The 21,382-nt window shown below is 35.9% G+C and overlaps 1 protein-coding gene across 1 annotated transcript in view; it reads left to right on the top strand.

Annotated features, from left to right (window-relative positions):
• NME8 (NME/NM23 family member 8) overlaps positions 1–15,331 on the top strand; it is a gene marked incomplete at both ends in the record, with an annotated part of 67,718 nt that extends 52,387 nt beyond the window's left edge. Inside the window, 4 exons of the mRNA XM_081283281.1 lie at positions 172–279; positions 4,781–4,932; positions 13,574–13,718; positions 15,100–15,331. Of these exons, the coding sequence (XP_081139407.1) occupies positions 172–279; positions 4,781–4,932; positions 13,574–13,718; positions 15,100–15,331 (637 nt within the window). The remainder of the gene's footprint in view (positions 1–171; positions 280–4,780; positions 4,933–13,573; positions 13,719–15,099) is intronic.
• Between the last annotated feature and the right edge of the window lie 6,051 nt (positions 15,332–21,382).

Raw genomic sequence — 21,382 nt, 5'->3', positions numbered from 1 at the left:
TCTAATGTATGAAATATGATATGTCAAGAGCTTTGTAATGTTTTGAACAACCAATAAAAAAAGAATTATTTTGACTTGTTTTTAGTCTGTTTAACAACATATATTTGTATTATGTACATGTCATTGGACACTGAACCACACTTTATTTAATTGTTGTTTCTTTTCTAACAGTGGTCCATCTCTTCTCCTTGTTTTATTGAGAGAAAATGGTTTACAATACTGGAAAAAGCTACTGGGACCAACAAATGTTAATGCAGTCAATGAAGATTTTCCAGAGAGGTAGGATTCATATCATGGGTTCCTTAGATTTTTTTTTCATGGGTCCATTTGATTTCACTTTAGTGTAGGGTAAAGGAACAGATTTGGTGAAAAGAAGCTTCTCAGAAAACCTTCGATTCCTTAAGAAGTAGTAAACAGATTATGATGAATGTCCTGTCCAAAACCAGCTCTGTTTTTGACAGCTGTTTTAGCTGCTGTGACCCAAAGACCTGACAAGAACAATTAGAGGAATAAAAGTTTATTTTGGGGGTGACAGTTTCAGACATCTTAGTTCATAGATGGCTGACTCAATTTTTCAGGGCTTGAGGAAGTGAGGTAGAGCATCATGGCCGAAGGGTGTGGAGGAGAAAAGTCCCTGGGAACATGGCACCAGGAAAAAGGGGCGGGGTGAGTTCTCCTCAAGAGGACAAAATATAAACCCCAAACGCATGTCCCCAGTGACCTACCTCCAGTCACACCCTACCTGCCTACAGTGACCAGTCAGTTAATTCCTATCATGAGATTAATGTACTGATTAGACTGAAGATCTCATAATCCAAGTATTTTGCCTCTAAACCTCCTTGAATTGTCATACGCATGAGCTTTTGTGGAACACCTAATATCAAAATAATAACATATTATCCCTGACTCCTCAAAGCTCATGATCATCACACAATGCAAAATTTATTTAGTCAATTTTCAAGGTTCCCCATATTCTCAACTGTTCCAGGATCACTCAAAAGTACAAGTCCAGAGTCTTCTCTGAGACGCAAACTCTTAGCATGAGCCCCTGTAAAAATTAAAAACAAGTTATATCTATATCCGATATATAAAGGCACAGAGTCAATATTTCCATTACAAAATGGAGAAATATGTGCATTGAAAGAAGAGATGGGACCAAAGCAATGCCAAAATCTAACTGGGCAAACAAGTCCTGAAGCTCCATGCCCAGCACCTAGGGCACATGGCATCCTAATGTTTTCTGCAAAGGGTATTTGTAGCTCTGCCCCTTTTGAGAAAACATTAGGCTTTGCTGGTTGCAGTCCACATGGCCTCTCTGTTGGCTTGTCTCTGTTCAATTTCTGCACCTTTGCTAGGACAATGTCCCCTGTTAGAGGCATATCTTAATCATAGGGATATCTACTGCAGCTTCAGCTTCCTCCTCACAACTTGTTAGCCTCAATTTGACTCCAAATTTTCTGGCCAAACTGCAAGCTTTTCAAATCTTTCTGCTTTTGATTATCATGGTAAACTTCACTAAGCACTGCCAACAACATCCATAACAGCCCCCACACCAAAGGCTGTGCTGCCTAGAAATTTCCTTCATCAGCCCATCATCTTTAAATGAAGCCTCACAGAAAGTCTTAGGACACAGCCAAAACATAGGCGACTTCTTAGCCAGAACTTAACATGAATAACTTTGGTCCAACTTCCAATAGATTCCTCCTCTGAAACCTCATGAGCCCCATCTTTATTGTCCACACTCCTGTTGGCATTATGGTCTTCTGAATTTCCATCATAATCACCATCACCCATTAATCTCCACTAGCAACATTCTAAAGCTTTTTCATTTTGCATCATTAAACTTTCCAAAAATCCTCTCACAAATTTAAAAAAGCTCCAAAATCCTCTAAACTATATGGTCAGGTTAATCATAGCAGCAGCTATGACTTCTTGGTACCAATGTCTGTTTTAGTCAGTTTTTTTTTTTTCTCTTCTGACCAAAGGACCTGACAAGAAAAATTTTAGAGGAGGAAAATTTCATTTTGAGGCTCATGGTTTCACAAATCTAAATTCATAGATGGCTGATTTATTCCTTGGGGCCCAAGATGAGGAAAAACACAGAGGACATACATGGCAGAGAAAAGCAGGTGGGGACATGGCACCAGAAAGCAGAAAGAGTCAACTCTCCTCACCAGGACAAATGCAAACTTCAAGGCACACCCCCAATGACCCACCTCTTTCAGCCTACAATTACTACCTGCCTACAATTACTACTCAGTTAATTCCTATCAGGGTATTAATGCACTGATTAAGTTAAGGCTTTCACAACCCAAACATTTCACTTCCAGACCTTCTTGCATTGTCTCACACATGAACTTTTGGGGGACACCTAAAATCTATACCACAAGAAGCTTGAAGTTGGACAATGTTTTGCAAGAGAAGGTTGTGAGATGCTTGACTTGAGACTGGGAACTAATAGGTGAAAACCTAACCAACAGGTCATCTTTTAGAAGAAATATCCATCTCACTTGCTATTTAGAATAAAGTTCTTCTGAGAAAGGGATATGATGGCAACTGCAGCCTCTTTACATGATCACAGAGTTTCAAGATAATGATGACTAACTGAATATGTACTCTAATTTACTGAGTTAGTTTACTGATGAATCTTAGAAATCAACTAAACTCTGTTATCAGGTTGACATATGGCATGGTATCTGGCACAGAGCAGCAAGCAGTATTTCAATATTAATTGATCGTAGCTATTGGGCTTGGTAAAATCTGGAAGATAGGAATAGTATCTCTTGCCACTTCATACTTGGTGTATAATTTGGGGAAACAAAGAGAATTACAATTCACTTGAATTTTTCATGCTGATTTCAAGCTAGGATTTAACTGAGGAGAAGAAAGGCTCTTCTTTCCAGTGTACATGAGAAAGGATGCTTCATAAGGCACAGCAAACTTGACCTATGTGCTGACATATTAAATAAAGGTACATATGAAGCATCACTTAAAAGTGAAATGATTTATATGGGGTAAGATATAATTGAATCTTACTTTTCCTACACGACACATTTTTTACCACCCTCAGTGCCAGTTACTGCAAAGATAATACAGATTGATCTCTCTGCAAATGGTGTGAGCTGAGGGCCATAGAACCTCTCAATCACCTGTACCATAGAATGCAAGGCATGGTGCCACAGAGAAACTCCTGTTGTCACAGGCTTATGCCCACAGGCAAACTGGTCTAGACATGTGGTTCTAAAGATGGAGGTTGCACATCAATACAGAGACCTTTATGCTAAGCACAGATGCTCAGTGACTGCCCCCTCTCAAGGTTTTGACTAATATTATGTGAGAATACCCTAAGTTCATGGCCATTATTTTTCTTTGATATCTCCATTTCCAGTTTCCTTGGCTCTATTTAGCTCTCATGGACTACTTTAGAAATAACTCTTTGAGAGAGCTCTGCCCCTTTCCTTCACTTGGTCATCAGATTCTTTTCTGTGTACTGATTTATCTGAAAGATGTCACTTGCAACCACTCATTCTCAACCTTTCTTCCCTGTAGCCTATCCTTCAGTAACTTTTACCTCTACGGACTCTTTTGCCAGCGATCATGGTTAATGGCTGAACAGTGGGGCTGGTTGTGGAATGGCTTACAGTGTTTTTGTCATTCACTGTGAAAAATTCCCCATTCCCATCAATCACAGGCTTCAGAGGACTTGGAAAATAATTATCTTCAAACCAGAGGTGTGGGAATAGCCAAGGGCCACGTGGAATGGTCAAGTGGATATGGCAAAAAGGAAATATGACTGGGTTACTGAAACAAAAAAGACAAAAAGTTCTTAAAGAAAGCCAATTTTCATCAATATAAAGAAGACATACATCATTCTGAGCAGGAAAGGATATTATTCAGCAGAGTTGGATTTTGTTGAGTTGGCTGCTCAGGACTGATTTTTTAAGGGCAGAAATTTAGATGGGCAGAAAGAGTCTCCTTTGCTGAACTAAGCATCAATAGAGAGACAGATAACGAAGACAACTGACAGAACTCAGGAACAATAATTGATTTCTGAGACCCATAATCTTGCTTAGGAATGGAAGCAAAAGCAGAATAAATGCTGCAACCCAACATGGATTCTCCAGTGTAGTTGACATCACTCAGCCTCTTTCTACAAAGCTGTACCATATGCTCCTCTTTTAATGCTGTGCTTACTTACCTGGAGGATTCTATTGTAGTATCTCCTGGATTCAATGTTAATAATTTGTTATCCTTTGGCATAAAGTCAGATGCCATCTAATTCTTAATAATATTTCCTGGAGAGCAGGGGAAGAAATATTAAGAATTCACGCACCATATGCATGAATGTATGCACCATATGTTTCAAATCACCATTTGACTGCATCCCCAAAACCACCTTCTAAAAGTTTTGAGACAATGAAGCACAGAGTAGTTTACTCACTGCCCAGTATCACACAGTTAAAAAATAATGCAACCAGGATTCTATAGGATCTGGGCTTTTTCACTAGGCAGAGTATCCATTCCTTCTTTCATATTTATCTAGCAATATCCATTACCATGATGATTTAAATGATTACCTCCTTTATTCCTAATGATTGTTCTATATTTGAAAGGAAATAGCATGGCCCATGCCACTATATAATGACTTCCTGTGTCAGAGTACCTAGATCCAGATGTGTTGCAGTTTCTTGATAGCTTTTGAACAACTTACATAAATGGTGTTAAATCATGTGGCACTATTATATTAGTTTTTTTTTTAACTTGACTTCTTTTTTCAAAGTTTATGTGCTCGGTTTGCAATGGATGGACTGCCTTTCAACCAGTTGTATGGAAGCAATTCCAGCGAAATTGCTCAAAGGGATATAGAGTATTTCTTTCCTCTTCAGAGCACTTTAGCATTGATTAAGCCTCATGTAACACATGAACAAAGAGGTAAGCATTTTAAAATAAAAGTGAATGCATGAATTTTTCTTCCAAAATTTGTGAAAATTTTGTAACTATAGAAAAGTTATAAGAATAATGCAATTACTATACAAATCCCTCCATCTAGGTTCAGCAATTGACTTTGTCATGTTTGCATGTGCACTTTATCATAACCTCAGCTCTGTATTTCTCTCATTTTCTGTTTTTCTTTGTCTCTTCTGCCCCCCCCACCCCATTCTTCTATGTCTCTCTTGTAGTCAAAAATTACACTGGACTGGAGGTATAGTTCAGTGGTAGAGCATGTGTTTAGAATATGTGAGATCCTGGATTTGATTCTCAGCACCAAAAGAACAAACGAACAAACAAAAACAACAAGAAATTTTTTTGAATTTCATTGCAGAGTTGACCTAAATGATGATATTCCTCTCCATATGTATATTCACACTGAAGATGATAGCAAGGGTATTCCTAATATTGAGCTATCTTTTCATTCCTTATAAATCTCACCTAAGTCATGATGCATTTTCAGATATGCTTTTCTGTTATATTTGCTTACAATTCATTTGGTATTTTTTTTTGCACTAAAACTTAAAAGTGAGCTTGGTATTTCTTTTAAATTTTTTTGTGCAAGTTTTATCAAATTTAGGTAATAGTGGAATACTTCATAAAATGAACATATTTTCAGTATTCTGAAAGAGTTTAAGCAGCACTGGAATTGACATTTGAAGGGTTGTTAGAATTTTCCTGTGGACATTTTGACCTGTTGTTTTTCTCCATTTTATGGAAATTGATCTATTTAAACTTTCTATCTCCCCTGGAATTAATTTCACAAAATTAAATTTTCCTAGGAAATTATCTATTCCATCCTTATCAAGTTTGCTGAGTAATTTCTTCTTCTCCTATTTCCTCTGTTTAAAAGACTGTTACCTTGCCATTTCTTACTTTGTTGTCTTTCAAACAAGAATTTGATTTATTTATGAGTTCTCTTTTTATCTTATCTTCATTATTTCCTTTCTTTTATTTCTTAGTATTATTTAAAATTTTATGTTCTTCTAGTTTTTTAAAGTTAAATATATAATTCATTCACTTTTATCCCTTTATTTTTATTGATTTTTTAAATAATTTTTTAAGAGAGAGAATTTTTTAATGTTTATTTTTTAGTTTTGAGTGGACACAACATCTTTATTTTATTTTTATGTGGTGCTGAGGATTGAACCCAGTGCCCCGTGCCTGCCAGGTGAGCCCGCTACCGCTTGAGCCACATCCCCAGCCCAATATAAGTTTTTAAGGTTATACATTTTCCTGTTACTTTTACTGAATCAAAGCCACAGTTTCTGTTGCATAGTATTTTCATTATTATTAGATTTTAGAAATTTTTCAATTTTGGCTTGAGTTTTCCTTTGGATCTTCAAGTCATTCAATAAATCAGTTTACTTTTTGAAAATAGATGTTTTTAACCAAATTATTCTAATGAAAGAGAAATTCTATCTTTTATTGATGTCTTACTTCAGTGTGTTGTGATTAGAGAATTTTCCCCCTTATTTCTTTACTGAAATTGTTGTGGTTTCATTTAATTGCCATCTGGTAAATGCTTGTGAATCTTCTGTATGTGTGAGAGGGGATGTTCTCTATTTTCATGGTGCAAAGTTTGAATATAATCCCTACTTTACTGGTTGTTTGATTCATGCTTGATACCCTTACTTTATTTTTCCTCACCTTTATCTCTCTAGATCTGTTGGCAATACATTAATTACTTATTTTTTAATATTTATTTTTAGTTGTAGTTGGACACAATACCTTTATTTTATTTGTTCATTTATTTATTTATTTTATGTGATGCTGAGGATAGAACCCAGGACCTTGCACTTGCTAGCTGTATGCTCTACCACTGAGCCACTACCCCAGCCCCTAGTTACCTATTTTTAGTATGTTTTTATTTCTCTTGTAGTTCTGATTCATAATGGTGACTGCTAATATTGAGCATTTTTATATATATTTATTGGCCATTTGTATTTCTTCTTTTGAATGTTTAATTTTTTGTCCATTTTTTAAATTGAGATACTTGATATAACATTTTTTTTAGTTCCTTATGTATTCTACATATTAACCCTCTGTCAGAAGAGTAGCTAGCAAAGATTTTCTCCCATTCTGTAGGTTCTCTCTTTACATTTCTAATAATTTCTTTTGCTCTGCAGAAGCTTTTAAATTTGATGCCATCCCATTTTTAACTCTAGGCATTATTTCCTGAGCTTTGGGGGTCCTATTGAGAAATCATTGCCTGTGCCATTATGTTGGAGTGTTGACCTTATGTTTTCTTCTAGGAGTTGCAAAGTTCATGTCTAAAAACTAGGTCTTTTCTTCATTTTAAGTTTATTTTTGTGCAGGATGAGAAATGAGAGTCTAGTTTCATTATTCTACATATGGATAACCAGTTTTCTCAGTACCATTTGTCATTTCTCCAATGTATGTTTGGGGCACTTTTTTCAAGGATCAGATGAGTGTAGATGTGTGGGTTTGTCTCTATGTCTGTTTTTATACCAGTATCATGAACTTTTTGATATTATAGCTTTGTAGTATGGTGTGAAGACAGGTATTGTGATGCTTCCAGCATTGCCTTTTGGGTTTAGAATTGCTTTGGCTATTCTGAGTCTTTTATTCTTCCAAATGAATTTTAGGACTATATTTTCTAGTTCTGTGAATAATTTCATTGGTATTTTGATGGGAATTGTATTTGAACCTGTATATTGCTTTTTTGTTTTATGGACATTTTAATAATTTAATTCTGCCTATCAATGAACATGGGAGGTCTTTCCATCTTCTGAGGTCTTTTTAAATTTCTTTCTTCAATTTTCTATAGTTTTTTATTGTAGAGATCTTTCAGCTTCTTGGTTATATTTCTTCCTGTGTAATTTTTTGAGGCTATTGTGAATGGAATTGTATTATTTATCTGATCTCTTTCTCAAAAGATTTGTTCTTGGTATATAGGAATGCTACTGATTTTTGTATGCTGATTTTGTAACCTGCTACTTTGCCAAATGGTTTATTAGCTCTATGTAGTCTTTTGATGGAGTCTTTTTTTTTATCATCAAGGTATAGGATTATATCACCTGTAATCGTGATAATTTGACTTTTTCCTTTCATATTTGTATCCTTTTTATTGCCTTTTCATGCCTAATTCTTCTGGCTAGAATTTCTAGTGTAATATTAAATGGAAGTATTTAATATGGACATCTTTGTCTTGTCCCAGATTTTAAAGGAAATGCTTTTGAGTTTTTACCCATTTGCTATGAGGCTGGCTTTAGGTTTTTCATATATGTCCTTTATGATATTGAGGTTAAGTTCCTTTTTTCCATCATTTCTTCAGTATTTTATCATGAATAGGTGCTGAATTTGGTCAAAGACCTTTTTTTTTGCATCTACCAAAATAACTAATTGCTTTTTGTCCTAGTTCTATTTATGTGATGAATTACATTTCTTGATTTGTGTATGTTAAACCATCCTTGCATCTCAGGAATAAAACCAACATGGTCATAGCACACAATCTTCTTAACATTTTGTTGAACATAACTTGCTAATATTTTATTATCTATTTTTTTGCATGTAAGTTAATAAGGGATATTCTTCTGTAGTTTTTTTTTCCTTAATGTGTTCTTATGTAGTTTTGGTATGAGTGTGATATTGGCTTCATAGAATGAATTTGGAAGTGTTTCATCCCTTTCAGTTTTATGGAATAATTTGAGGTGCATTGGCATTCATTCTTCTTTAAAGATTTGATAGAATGTATCCATTTCCTCTAGGTTTTCCAATTTTTGAAGTATAATTTTTCAAAATTGTCCCTCATACTCCTCTTGATTTCTGTGATGTCTGTGGTGATGTCTCCATTTTCATCTCTAACTTTATTACTTTGGACTTTCTCTCTTTTTCTGTTGACTAGTTTGGTTAAGGGCTTATCAATCTTATTTATATTTTCAAAGAATCAACTCTGTTTCATTTTGATCCTTCATATTGTTTTTTTATTCTCAATTTCATTGATTTCAGCTCAGATCTTAATTATTTCCTTCTTTCTACGGCTTTTGGAATTGGTTTGTTCTTTCCTTTTGAGGGTCTTGAGATGTATCATTAGGTTTTTTATATGGAATCTTTCTGATTTTCTATGTAGGAACTCATAGCTATAAACTTTCCTCTTAGAACTGCCTTTTTATTGTTTCAATGATTCTGATATATTGTATCATTATTCTTATTAGAGTCTAAGAATTTTTAAACTTCTCCCTTGATTTATGCTTCCATCTATTCATCATTCCAAAGTGTTCAATCTCCATGTGTTTACATAGTTTCTGCAGGGTATTGTTTTGATTTCTAATTTTATTCCATTATGATCTGATAATATACAAGGAATTATATCAGTTTTTCTTGTATTTGCTCAGAGTTCTTTGAGACTTGAAATATGATCTATTTTGAAGAAGGTTTCATGAGTTTCTGAGAAAAAAACGTATTCATTTGTTGTTGGATGAAAAAATCTACAGATATTTGTTCAGTCCATTTGAGTTATAATATTTTTCATGTCCAAAGAGTCTTTACTGAGGTTTACATCAGGATGATCTATCTAATGTGAGAGAGGTATGTTGAAATCACCAGTATTATTGTACTGGAGTCTCTGTGGGGCTTCAGTTTGAGTAATGTCTGCTGTGTAATTAGCTACATATTTTTTGATTTCTCCATTCACCTGTCTGAAGTGACTTTCTTTATCTCTTCTGATTAATTTTGGTTTGTAGTCTGCTTTGTCAGATTTGAGAGTTGCTACTTCTGTTTTTTTGTTGTTGTTGTTTGTTTGTTTGTTTTTTAGGTTCTACTCCCCTTGTATATCCATTTCCACCTTTTCACTTTTAGCCTGTGATTGTATTTGCCCCTAAAGTGTATCTCTTTAAAATAGCATACAGTTGGGTCTTGTTTCTTTAATCCATTCTGATAGCCTGTGTCTTTCAATTGGAGAGTTGAGACTATTTATGTTCAATGTTATTACAGAGCTATTCATTAATTACTGCCATTTTGATTTATTTGTAATGTTTAATTTGGTCTTATTTCTCATTTGCTTTGCTACTCCTCAATATGATTTCTTCATTTTTACACTCTGGGGTTTGTTTTTGATTTCTTCTGTGTGAAGCATTTTGTTATATAAGTTTGGTAGTGCAAGTTTAGGTGTCATAAATTCTAGTTTCTGCTTATCTTGGAAGGTTTTTATTTCCATTTTGATCTTGAAGGATAGCTTTGCTAGATGTGGCAGTCTTGGTTGACAGTTATTTTCTTTCAGGAGTTGGAGCATATCATTTCAAGCCCTTCTGGCTTCTAGAGTTTGTGCAGAGAAATTGGAAGTGATACTGATAGGCTTGCCTCTAAATGTAACCTGACATTTTTGTCTTGGGGATTTAAAAATTCTATCCTTGTTTTGTATGCTAGGCATTTTAATTACAATATGTTGTGGAGAGGTTCTTTAGTGATCTTGCCTATTTGGGATTCTGAATGCCTCCAGTATCTGGATTTCCATCTCATTCTCAAGTTTTTGGAGAATTCTCTGTCATTATTTACCTGAAGAGGTTATCAGTTCCCTTAGTTTGAATCTCAGAACACTTCTCAAGTCCAGTGGCTCTTAAATTTGATCTCTCAATGTAGACTCAAAGTTCTTGTAAATTCTGATCATGATTACTCATTTTCTTTAATAGTATCTGAATATTCAAGGCTGATTACTTTTTCTTACAGCTCTGAGATTCTGCCTTCAGCATGGTCTACTCAATTAGAGAGATTTTCAGCCGAACTTTTTATTTATAGTGTGTTTCATTTCCAGGATTTCTGACCTTTTTCAATATTTCTATCTCCCGATAGGATTTCTCCTTCATGTTCTGTATTGACTTCTTAATTCATTCAGTTGTTTTTCAATATTCTCTTGGAATTCATTGGTCATCTTTGTAATGATTCTTTTGAATTCCTTATTTGATGTTTCATCTACTTCAATCAATATCTTTGGGGTCAGTTACTGGTGAAATATGAGCTTTACTGGATGTTGTGTTAGCTTGCTTTTCCATATTTCTTGTATTCCTATGTTGGGTTTTATGCATCTGTTGTGAGGTATTTGTCTTCTGCTCTTATGTGTAGGCTTTTTTAGGGCACAATCTGCCCTTGCCAAAGTCCTACAGTGATCTAGGGTTAGAACCCTTGATATCCATAGTCTTTGCATTAATTCTCTGTTTTTGTTGTAGCAGTAGATGTCCATAGTGGGACCTGGGGGCCCACCCCTGTCTGCCTCCACTTGGGGCCTGGTCATTTGTTTATGTTTTTATCTCTTCTATTTGTATTAACACATAGCTGAGGATTGAGTATCATTAATTTGTGTATGAAAATTGGTTTAGTTCAACAGCAGAGTCTCTACCTGGTGAATTTGTAGTGTCCCTGTAGGTTCCCAGTACCTAGAAAAGGGCAAGACAAACTATATGGTGCAAACACCATATAGCATTAAAATAAATATCCAGATTCTACCATGACATCTACAACACTAATTACCACACACACAAAAAAAAAAAGAAAGAAAAAAAAACAGGAATGATGGGATTAACTATTTTTCAATAGTTAAAAAAAAAACTAGATCTGGCTTTAAAGCAACCAGCAGGTATCAAGTAGGTCATCCACCACAGTAATAATTTCATTAATATTAATAGTAGAGGCAGGAGTTATATAAACCAATTCTAAAAGATGATAAAATACAGCTAATTAGAAGAAGAGAAAATGTGGTAGGAAGGTAGAAAAGAGTTTAGATTTTCAAAAAAGTGAACAGAGAATTCAGAGGAGATATAGAAGGTGATAGTTATAAGGAAGGAAGAGAAAAAAATAGGAAGAACAAGGTAAAGCAAGAGAGAAAGAGATAATGATAGAATTTGGTTGTTAGAAGGAGAAGAAAGAGTCTGAGTCTGAGTCTCTAAGACATTCTGACTGTCTAATATAGATTTTAATAAAATCCATCTTTACCCACCTCACTGAGGAGTAGTACTTCTGATGGTTGAATTGTTATCAATGGAGCAACTAGGAATTCAGCCTTCCTCTAAACTGCTGTCCTAAATCTACCATGACTTACAGTTTCAAATGTCAACTTTCTTTCTTTCTTCTGATTTTTTTTTCCTTAAGGACTTCACTGGAAATAACAGGAGATTCCCTGTCATAACTTGCATTTTCTTTTCTTTTGGTATGACAAGATAAAATTTTAAAAATAAATACATAATATTTAATTTTGTACACACACATACACATACATGCACATATGTACACACACACACACACACACACACACACACACACAAGTATATAAGCTTATTTTTGCCTAACCTCTAACCTCTATATCCATTACTTTCCCTTTTATCATCTTTTCATTCTTTATTCGATTTTCCCTCTTTTAACTAATTTTATTCCTGTTCTCTCTGTCACATATTCACTAGCCCTCATTTAATTTGGTCTCTATTTCCATGATGTTTTTATCTTTTCCTTTGATTTCTTTCTTGAATGCAGTTAGCTTTTATTTTACATCTACTTTTTGATTAACTGTTTCAAATTTTTGATTCATGGTGTTTTCATGTGCAAACGTCTCGATTCACATTAGAGTGTTGTGTTATGATGTCTTTTGTTTTGTTGACCTTTCGCTGCTACCTGCTATCTACTGGTACTTCCTTCTTCCTTCCTTTGCTGGGGGAAGAAAAATACTGTTAATCACAAAATTGATTTTAATTTGATCTCTTTGGGGAGTTTAGGTAGCATTTATTATTGCATGTTGGACCTGCCTGCACAATCTCCTTTATGTGGTTCACTAAGAGTTAAAGAGACTTTGGGTTTACCTTTCTCAGCTTCTCAGTTCAGAATGTTCTGTCAGATTTGTATGATGAGTAGTTTTTGTATCAGGTAGGCCTTGGCAGAGGGTGGATCTATGTCTCTTTCAATATTCCCTTCTATCTAGGACCTCAGCCACTTTCTTCCTTTCTGCTTATTACCAAGTATAGAAATCAACTTTTATTTTCCAACATGCTGCTTTTTTTTTTTCAGAGAACGGATGCCTTGAACACACAAGGCCACATCCACCTCTGCCACCCTAATTCATCCTCCATACTGCAAAGAAAATTGACTTCCTGGAGAATAAATCAGAACTTAGTCCTGCTTAGAATACTTTAACTGTGCCTTTCTGTCCTTTGTCTCCAGAATGCAGTCCTCAATATTAAGGCCATTGTGAAATTTTAATAAGATTCACTTTACTTCCTACACTGACCACCTAACTTTTCAGGAGACATCACTTCAACACAATTCCAGGAAGAAATTCATGGGCATTTATACCACGGAGATGAAAACACATCTTTATTCTTAGCAGTCTGGCAGGGTTCCTTCTTCTCCTTTTTGTTAGTTCTCTAGGGCCCCAGGTGGTTTCTGGATTAAACATATACATTCATGTCTTAACACTCTCCTGAGTAACAATTTGGTGACTTTAAAATCTAATTTAATTTGGCTCAGATTTGACTTCTTAAACCACAATATGCAAGTGAAACTATTATTTTCCTCTATTATTTCGATCTATGGAGCAATAGTGGAACAATCTGCAATATAACCAAATATTTGCTTCCCCTAGAGATCATCCTGAAGATCATCAAGGATTCAGGATTTGAACTGACTCAGTTGAAGGAAATAGTCCTAACTCCAGAAGAGGCAAAAAAAGTTTATTTCCGAATAGAAAAAAAAGAGTTTTATAAAGATGTGTTGGCAACATTAGCTGAGTAAGTTTATGATATGTAGTGTGTGTGTGTGTATATATATATATATATATATATATATATATAATTATATGTAATATTATATATAATATTATATAATTAATAATGTTATATATATGTAAATATTATAAGAATAAATATGTTGCTTTGTAATATCCTTCTTCCACGTGGTGGATCTGTTTCTGGCAACACACAGCTTCATTAGGCATTCCACAAGAATTAAAGGTTAACATTTTTTGAATGTTCACTTAATTCCAGGCCTACTTCTAACCTACTTATACTTAATATCTCATTAGATTCTATGACAACTCTATGTCATAATTTTACTAGAATTTCAACTTTGATTATGAGAGAACAGAGGCCCAGGGCTGGGTTTGTTCACAATCACAAAACTAGAGTTTGGATAGGCCCCAGGGAATCTCTACTCCAGAATGATGTTCCACAGAATTCCCTTTTACACAGAGCTCATAATTATCCGAAAAACCATGTCCATTCACCTTGAGTTAAAAAAAAATTGGAGAAACACCTACACACATGCACACATATGCACATACTTATTAGGCTTCAAAGTTCAGAATGCTTTCTCAGTTTTAAATGAGTTATCTCCCCTTTGCAGTCCCTGAACATTTGTCAGTGACTGTCATTTTGTTGATAGAGAAAGACAAAATTTACAGAGTTCCAACAAAATGTTGGCCAATATGTAAGTTGTCATTAGATACAAATAATAAAAAGAAACCTAGAGACTTTGAGTACCTATACCATCACAGTTTAGAAAACAAAACTAACTTTGAATTCTGTTGCAGGTTCTATTCCCTGGAAGCATCAGAGTTCAGGTTGTTTATTAAGGGCACCGTGTAGGTGGGGCTAGAAAGAAACAGGATGCAAAAGAAAGAAAAGTCAAGGTACAGTGCAGACTGACACAGCCTCTGTTGACAGGATAGAGGCCCAGCTGTTCTGTGTTGTGAAGGAGATGACCAGGCCTTTGTACTCTCACATTGACTGAGTCACTGGATATAGTCTACTCTGGGAATGAGGGTACCTGAGCAATGTGGCTTTCTGGAGTATTAGCAATCCTTGGAAGAGCTAAAAGCTTAAGGACAACCACAAAGCAACAAATTCTGGGTCAGTGAGAGTGTCTCTAGAGTAGCAAAAATAATGAATCTATTGACAGGTATTCTCTAGAATTAAAGTACAACACTCATCTAGCACAAAAACCTGTTGGATGAGGGAAACATGAAAAAAGGAAAACCCAAAGTCATACTTATTAGGGCAAAGGATAAAGAATAGCTCTGTGGATGGGCCTGTGACATTTAGACTTTAGCCATGTATGTCATCTGCTCTGTTGCAAGCAGCACATATCTTCCTAAAGTGTTGTTATTTGCAGGGGCCCATCTTTGATCATGGTTCTGACAAGGTGGAATGCTATTGCAGAATGGAGAAGATTGATAGGTACAGTTGACCCAGAGGAAGCAAGATTACTGTCCCCAGAATCCATCCGAGCCAGATTTGGAATAAATATTTTGAAAAATGCTGTCCATGGAGCATCAAATACCCTCGAGGCATCAGAGGCCATTAGTAGAGTGTTTGGAGAAGATGAGAATCCAGAGAACAATTAAAGTAAGTACTATGAAGTATATACCACTTTAATTTTGATTTTCTTCCCTCTGCTGCTGGGACTAAGTCTAAGACAAGACTGTCCTAGGAAGATCAGAACCATTCCCATATTTCTGAAACAAAGTATATTTACTACCAGACATACTAGGCTGTTTCACAGCAGCCTCACAGTTCCAAGCTTCATAATGCCAGTGACTTGGGAAGTTCAGTTGCATGTAGCCAGGCTGGGGCATCTACAGTCAAGGGACAAGATGGAGACAGTGGGATGAGACACCCCTGAGTTTGCAAGCCTTGGGAGTCTCATGAAGTCCCTGTACTTCACTTTCCTTTACTTTGACTATCCTGAGTCTCATTCAGCAGCCGGAGCTCTGTTCTCTTAAGTATTTTGAAATGCAGAACCTACTAACTAACTGTGGGTGACATATGATGATGTAACAGAAGAGTAAAATCATAAGTACTTGTTGGGTGGAGGTAGCTACCTAATAGGTATGTGCATTAAGTCCCCTTCTTTACTAAGCAGCGTAGGCCACATGGGAGATAGAGTGTGAGATGGATGACTTCTTTCATCAAAGCTTCTTTATTTTTAGAGGCCAAGTTCATAAGTTTCCACCATAATGGCTCTGGCTGCTGACTCATATGTGGCTGGCAGCCTTTTCTTGAGTGTAGTGCTCCCCTGCATGGGCCAAACTGAGGTGAATCCAAAGCAAAACAAGAAGCACTATTGTTTGAGTCAGCTTTTTCATTGCTGTGAACAAAAGACCCCAATCCTTAGAAGGCGAGCTCCATTGCTCTGGGCCCAAGGTGAGGAAAGACATCCTGACAGAGGGGTGTGGTAGAGGGAAACAGCTCAGGATATCCCACCAAGAAGCAGATATAAACCCCAAAGGCACATTCCCAATGAGCCACCTCCTCCAGCCACACCCTACCTACCTTACAGTTACCACCCAATTAATCCCTCTCAGGGGATTAATGCAATGATTAAGCTAAAACTCTCATAACCCAATCATTTCGCTCTAAAATTTCATGCATTTTTTCACATATGAGCTTTTGGAAGATACCTTATCTCTAAACTGTAACAACTATGAAATGGAGAAACCCTTTCATATTCAACAAGATTCCTCGGGAGAGAAGAGCCTATTGTTTCCTTAGTATTGTAATTTAAGCTATGATTTATCCAGATATTAGAATAGTGAAACAAAGTATTTTTATATAAAATATATATAACATAACAAGGTATAGCTTCTTCCATAACTATCACTCTAATAAAGACCAAGGCATGATCACACCATCAGTGAACATTAAAATTGATAAGATATGTGCCCTATTATCTGGCTTGAACTGTGTGTTCAGTTAATATACAAAATCAGTTGAGTAAAGGTTGTTTCCTCCATGGAAATGCAAACTTGATGGGATGACAAGTGACAAATGATTGACAGCTGTGGGAGCTTTCGGTAGAGCTGCATTTTGTTTATAGCTTCTGTTAGCAGTGTCTTTCGGCTAACATCTTTATTTTTTTTTTGATGCTTTGTGTGTGTGTGTGTGTGTGTGTGTGTGTATCTTGATGCTGGTTTGTCTTAATATGCATCCTCTACTCTGTCATATCACTCAGAGGGTTAGGATTTTGGTCAGTGTTCAGTGTTGCTGTCTGCAGGATACAGTTGCAGGACTGAATATACACAGTCCTTTTGCTAAACAAGCTAGGATATTCAAGAGCAAGAGATAGAAAATAAGTGTGTGTTCTAGGGCTGCTAGGGATAAGCATGAGTGCTTGGTTCAGATGCATATAAGATACAGAAAGGAGAATGAGATCACACTAAGCAAGCAGGATGCATGGCAATGTCAATGGGAAAGATTACAGAAGATTGAATCAATATAGAAACAAGAGAGGTGGGCTGATCAGATAATTCTTAGAAACCTGCACTGTAGAGAGGACTTGAACTGGGGGAAAAAAGGATGAAGCTTCCCAATTTAAGTAACTGAGAAAATAATCTAATCCATCCCAGAGAAAGGATTCAGAAGAGAGGGTCAGATTAGAAGGGACTACCTTGAGTTGTGATTTGGTCATGTTTGGTAGAGGATATCTGAATTGATCTGTTGGAGTGGTTGACACCAAAATGGTAGAAAGGCAGCTCCAAGCTTCCCTCCTTCTAGGAACACTGAAGAAATAAAAAGCTTTTAGAAACAACTTTTTTTTCAGGACTCCAGATACTAAAGATCTCCAGAAACCAAGAGAGTGGGTAGTCAATGTAAAGGCAACTTAAAATGACACGAATGCTCTGTGGCCTTTGTACTTGACCTGTCTCACCGTGTCACCAGCTGACAGTCCTAAAGATGGCGGCCTGAATTCCCAGGGAAACCCTCTACTTTCTGGTTCCAAAGAGAAGATCTCACTCACCAACAATTGTGGCATTTCTGTACCCTTTCCAGAAACTGTGTGAACAAGGCACTCCTCTTGACTTCAATCAGAAATCAGTTCACTGGAAAATCACTCAGGTGGAAAAGCAAGTGGGCACTGCCTGAAAACACTGTCGAGACTGAAAACCCCACAACTACCTAGGGCCAAAGATGACTGAGGCATTAAGTGACCACCTACCTTCAGGGAAGAAAAGCTGGGGAGAGAGTATTCTTGGGAATAGGGCATTCAGGAATACTAGGGCACACTGAAGAATTTGGAAGGCTATGCTCATACCCCAAACTAGATGTGTGCTCCGAAGAAGACCCTAAGTTTTCACTGCTGGTCCATGGACAGACTCTGTACAGGCAGGAAGTGAAGATGGAATTAGAATTGTCAATGGCCTAAGCATTAAAGAAGTGGGCCAGCAGAGGGACAGTCACAGAGACTCAGAGAGGTATTTGATGGTGGTGCTTTTCTAAGCTGGCTTTTAAGGAACTTTATCAAAGTTTGTTGAACACAAACTCAGTCTTCACACTTCAGCAAGAGCAAACCCTGATAAAGGGGAGGGGGATCTAATTTTGAAATTAAGTTGGTATTATTCAAACTAGATTAATATAGACTTAGGAATATGAGTGGTAATTCCCAAGGTGACCATGAAGAAAATAACTTTAAAATTTTACATAAAAGAGAAATAAAATGTTGTATGACAAAAATAAATCAACTAAACCCCAAATTGAGGCATTAAGAGAGGAATGGAGGAAGAAAAACCTTGTAGGACCCACAGAAAACAGAAATAAATCACTTTGATCAGGAGTTACTTCAAAGATAAGAGCAATGCATTCTCCACCTTAAAGGCAGAGATTTGAAGAATTAATTAAAGTTTATGATCCCTGTTTATGTTGCTACAGAAGAGTCACTTCAGGTACAAAGACAAACACAAAAATACCAGGAACAAGTGACATTTATCTCCATAATGCAAAGATGGTTCAACACTTGATAGTTATCTAGTGAAATATACCACATTCATAGAATGAAGACAGATATCACTTCAATTATGCAGAAAAAGGCACTCAACAAAAATCTAGCAACCAAAAACGAGAATGACCAATCAACTAGAAATAGAAAGAAATTCCTCAATATATGATTAATGCCATGTATGAAAATTATGCAGCTCATGTTACATTCAGATCTAAGAGGCTAAAATATTTTTCTTTAAGATAATGAACACAAGGATTTTCACTTTTGTTACTTCTATTTAACATAGTATTGGAAACTCTAAGGAGGACAATTAGACAAAAATAAAATAAAAAAATACATACAATAAATTGGAAAAGAAAAGCAAAATGGCAGAAAAATAAAATTGGCAGATAACAAGACCTTTTGTCTAGAAAATCTAAAATATCATGTATATTAATATATGAATGAAATGAAACAAAAAGAGAGAAACAGCAACTGTAGTGATAATGTGGATGAATGGGTGCCTTGGAACACAGCTGGCAGAAGTGTAAACCAGGTAGTTGCTGTGGAAAATAGTTGGCAGTTCCTCAAAAAATTAAGCATAATTATCATTTGACCTAGCAGTTCCACTAGTAGATGCCTACACAAGATTACTGAAAACAGGATTCAAATGTGTATTTATATGACAGTGTTCATAGAAAAATTATTCACAATAGCAAAAAGGCAGTAACAACCATGTCCATGAACAGGTGAATGAGTAAACAAAATGTGATACATCCATACAAGGAAACATTCAGCCACAAAAGAGAACGAACTGTTGATGCATAACATGAGGTGGATGAACCTTGAAAACATTTTTCTTGTATGTACATTCCTCAGAAAACTTGGAATGGAACCACCATTTGATTCAGTTATCCCCCTCCCTGACATATACCCAAAGGTCTTAAAATCAGCATACTACACTGATATAGATACATCCATGTTTATAGTAGCTAAATTCACAATAGCTAAGCTTTGGAACCAACCTAGGTACCCTTCAACAGATGAATGGATAAAGAAAATATGGTATATATATTCACAATGGAATATTATTCAGCCATAAAGAAGATTGAAAGTACAGTAAATGAACAGAGCTGGAGACTATCATGCTAAATGAAATAAGCCAATCCCAAAAAACCAAAGGCCAAATGTTCTCTCTGATATGTGGATGCTAACACACAACGGAGTGTGTGTGGGTGAGGAATAGAAGTTCACTAGATTAGACAAAAGGGAATAAAGAGAAGGGGTTGGGATTAGAAATTCATTAGGATGAATTGGACATAATTTTCCTATGTTCATATATGAATAAGTGACATGTGAAACTCCACATCATGTATAACCTAATTAGAATAAGTCATGTACTCCATGTGTGTATAATATGCCAAAATGCACTCTACTTTTATGTATATTTAAAAAGAACAAGTAAAAAATTTTTTAAAATGCAGATTACAAAAAAGAAAACATTTTGCTATATGAAATAAGCCATACACAAAAGGACAGAAACTGAATGATTTCAGCCTGTGAGTTACTTAGAAAAGGCAACCAGAGAGATAGGAAGTAGATTGTAGGTTACTTCCTGGAGCGAAGGAAAAAGAAATTTCTTGGTGAAAAGCAAAGTTTCTTTTTTGGGTGATGAAAAATTTTGGAAATAGATTATGGTAATAGTTACAAAAAATGTGAATGTAATTAACACCACTTATTTATACATATAAGTGGTTGCAATGGCAAACTTATTTCATACATAATGTACATACATGCATATATGTATATGATTAAAATAGTAAAAAATAAAGTAAAATAAAGAAGAATGGTGCCTTAGAGAAACACAAGAATCCCTTGCAATAGCACCTAAAAATGCTTCCCCAAATGATGGAAAATTAGGCTATTCTTATGATGGTTTTTAAAGAAAGATGCATGTGATTCCTATTTCATGACTCTTTTTTATTATGTGTTTTAATTAGTTACACATGACAGTACAATGATCTTGAAATATCATACATTTGAATCAGATGGGGTATAATTTCTTATTTTCTGCGTGTACAGGTTGCAGAATCATATTGGTCATGCAGTCATGTATATACATACAGCAATAATTATGTCTATTTTATTCTGCTGTCCTTCCCTTCCCCCCCTTCCCCTCCCCTCCCATCACTTCTCTCTTTCTAATGTAAGTTAACATTATTCTTTTTTTTTCCTCACACCTTCATACATGTATTTTGTTTAATGATGAGGGTCTCCTTCCACCATCCATGCAATTGCCCTTTTCTCTCCCTTTCCCTCCCACCTCTCTTCCCTATCTAGAGGTTATCTTCTTCTCACGCTCTTCCTCCCTACACCATTTTGAGTCACCCCCTTATATCAGAGAAGACATTTGGCATTTGTTTTTTAGGGATTGGCTAACTTCACGTAGCCATGACACTTAAGAGTAAGTTTTCAATAATGTTGTTCAAGAGATAAAAATAGAGCAAATTTTTCTTTCATATAAAATATAGCGACACTAACAATAAATCTGTCAGACTCTTCATGGGCTTCTTTGTTCTCAGAGTCCTTTGGACCCCCTGGAACTGGAGCTGCTTCCCCAGTCCATGCCCAATCCTTCCCACTCCAGCCTCTCCATGTGTCCAGTGAAGAGCCACATGGTCAGTGCTGTTGTCTTCCTCAG

Source organism: Spermophilus citellus (genome assembly GCF_964194105.1).
Source record: "Spermophilus citellus genome assembly, chromosome: 3".
Taxonomy (NCBI): domain Eukaryota; kingdom Metazoa; phylum Chordata; class Mammalia; order Rodentia; family Sciuridae; genus Spermophilus; species Spermophilus citellus.
The sequence above is the reverse complement of the archived record's forward strand: the minus strand, read 5'-3'. Positions and strand labels throughout refer to the sequence as shown.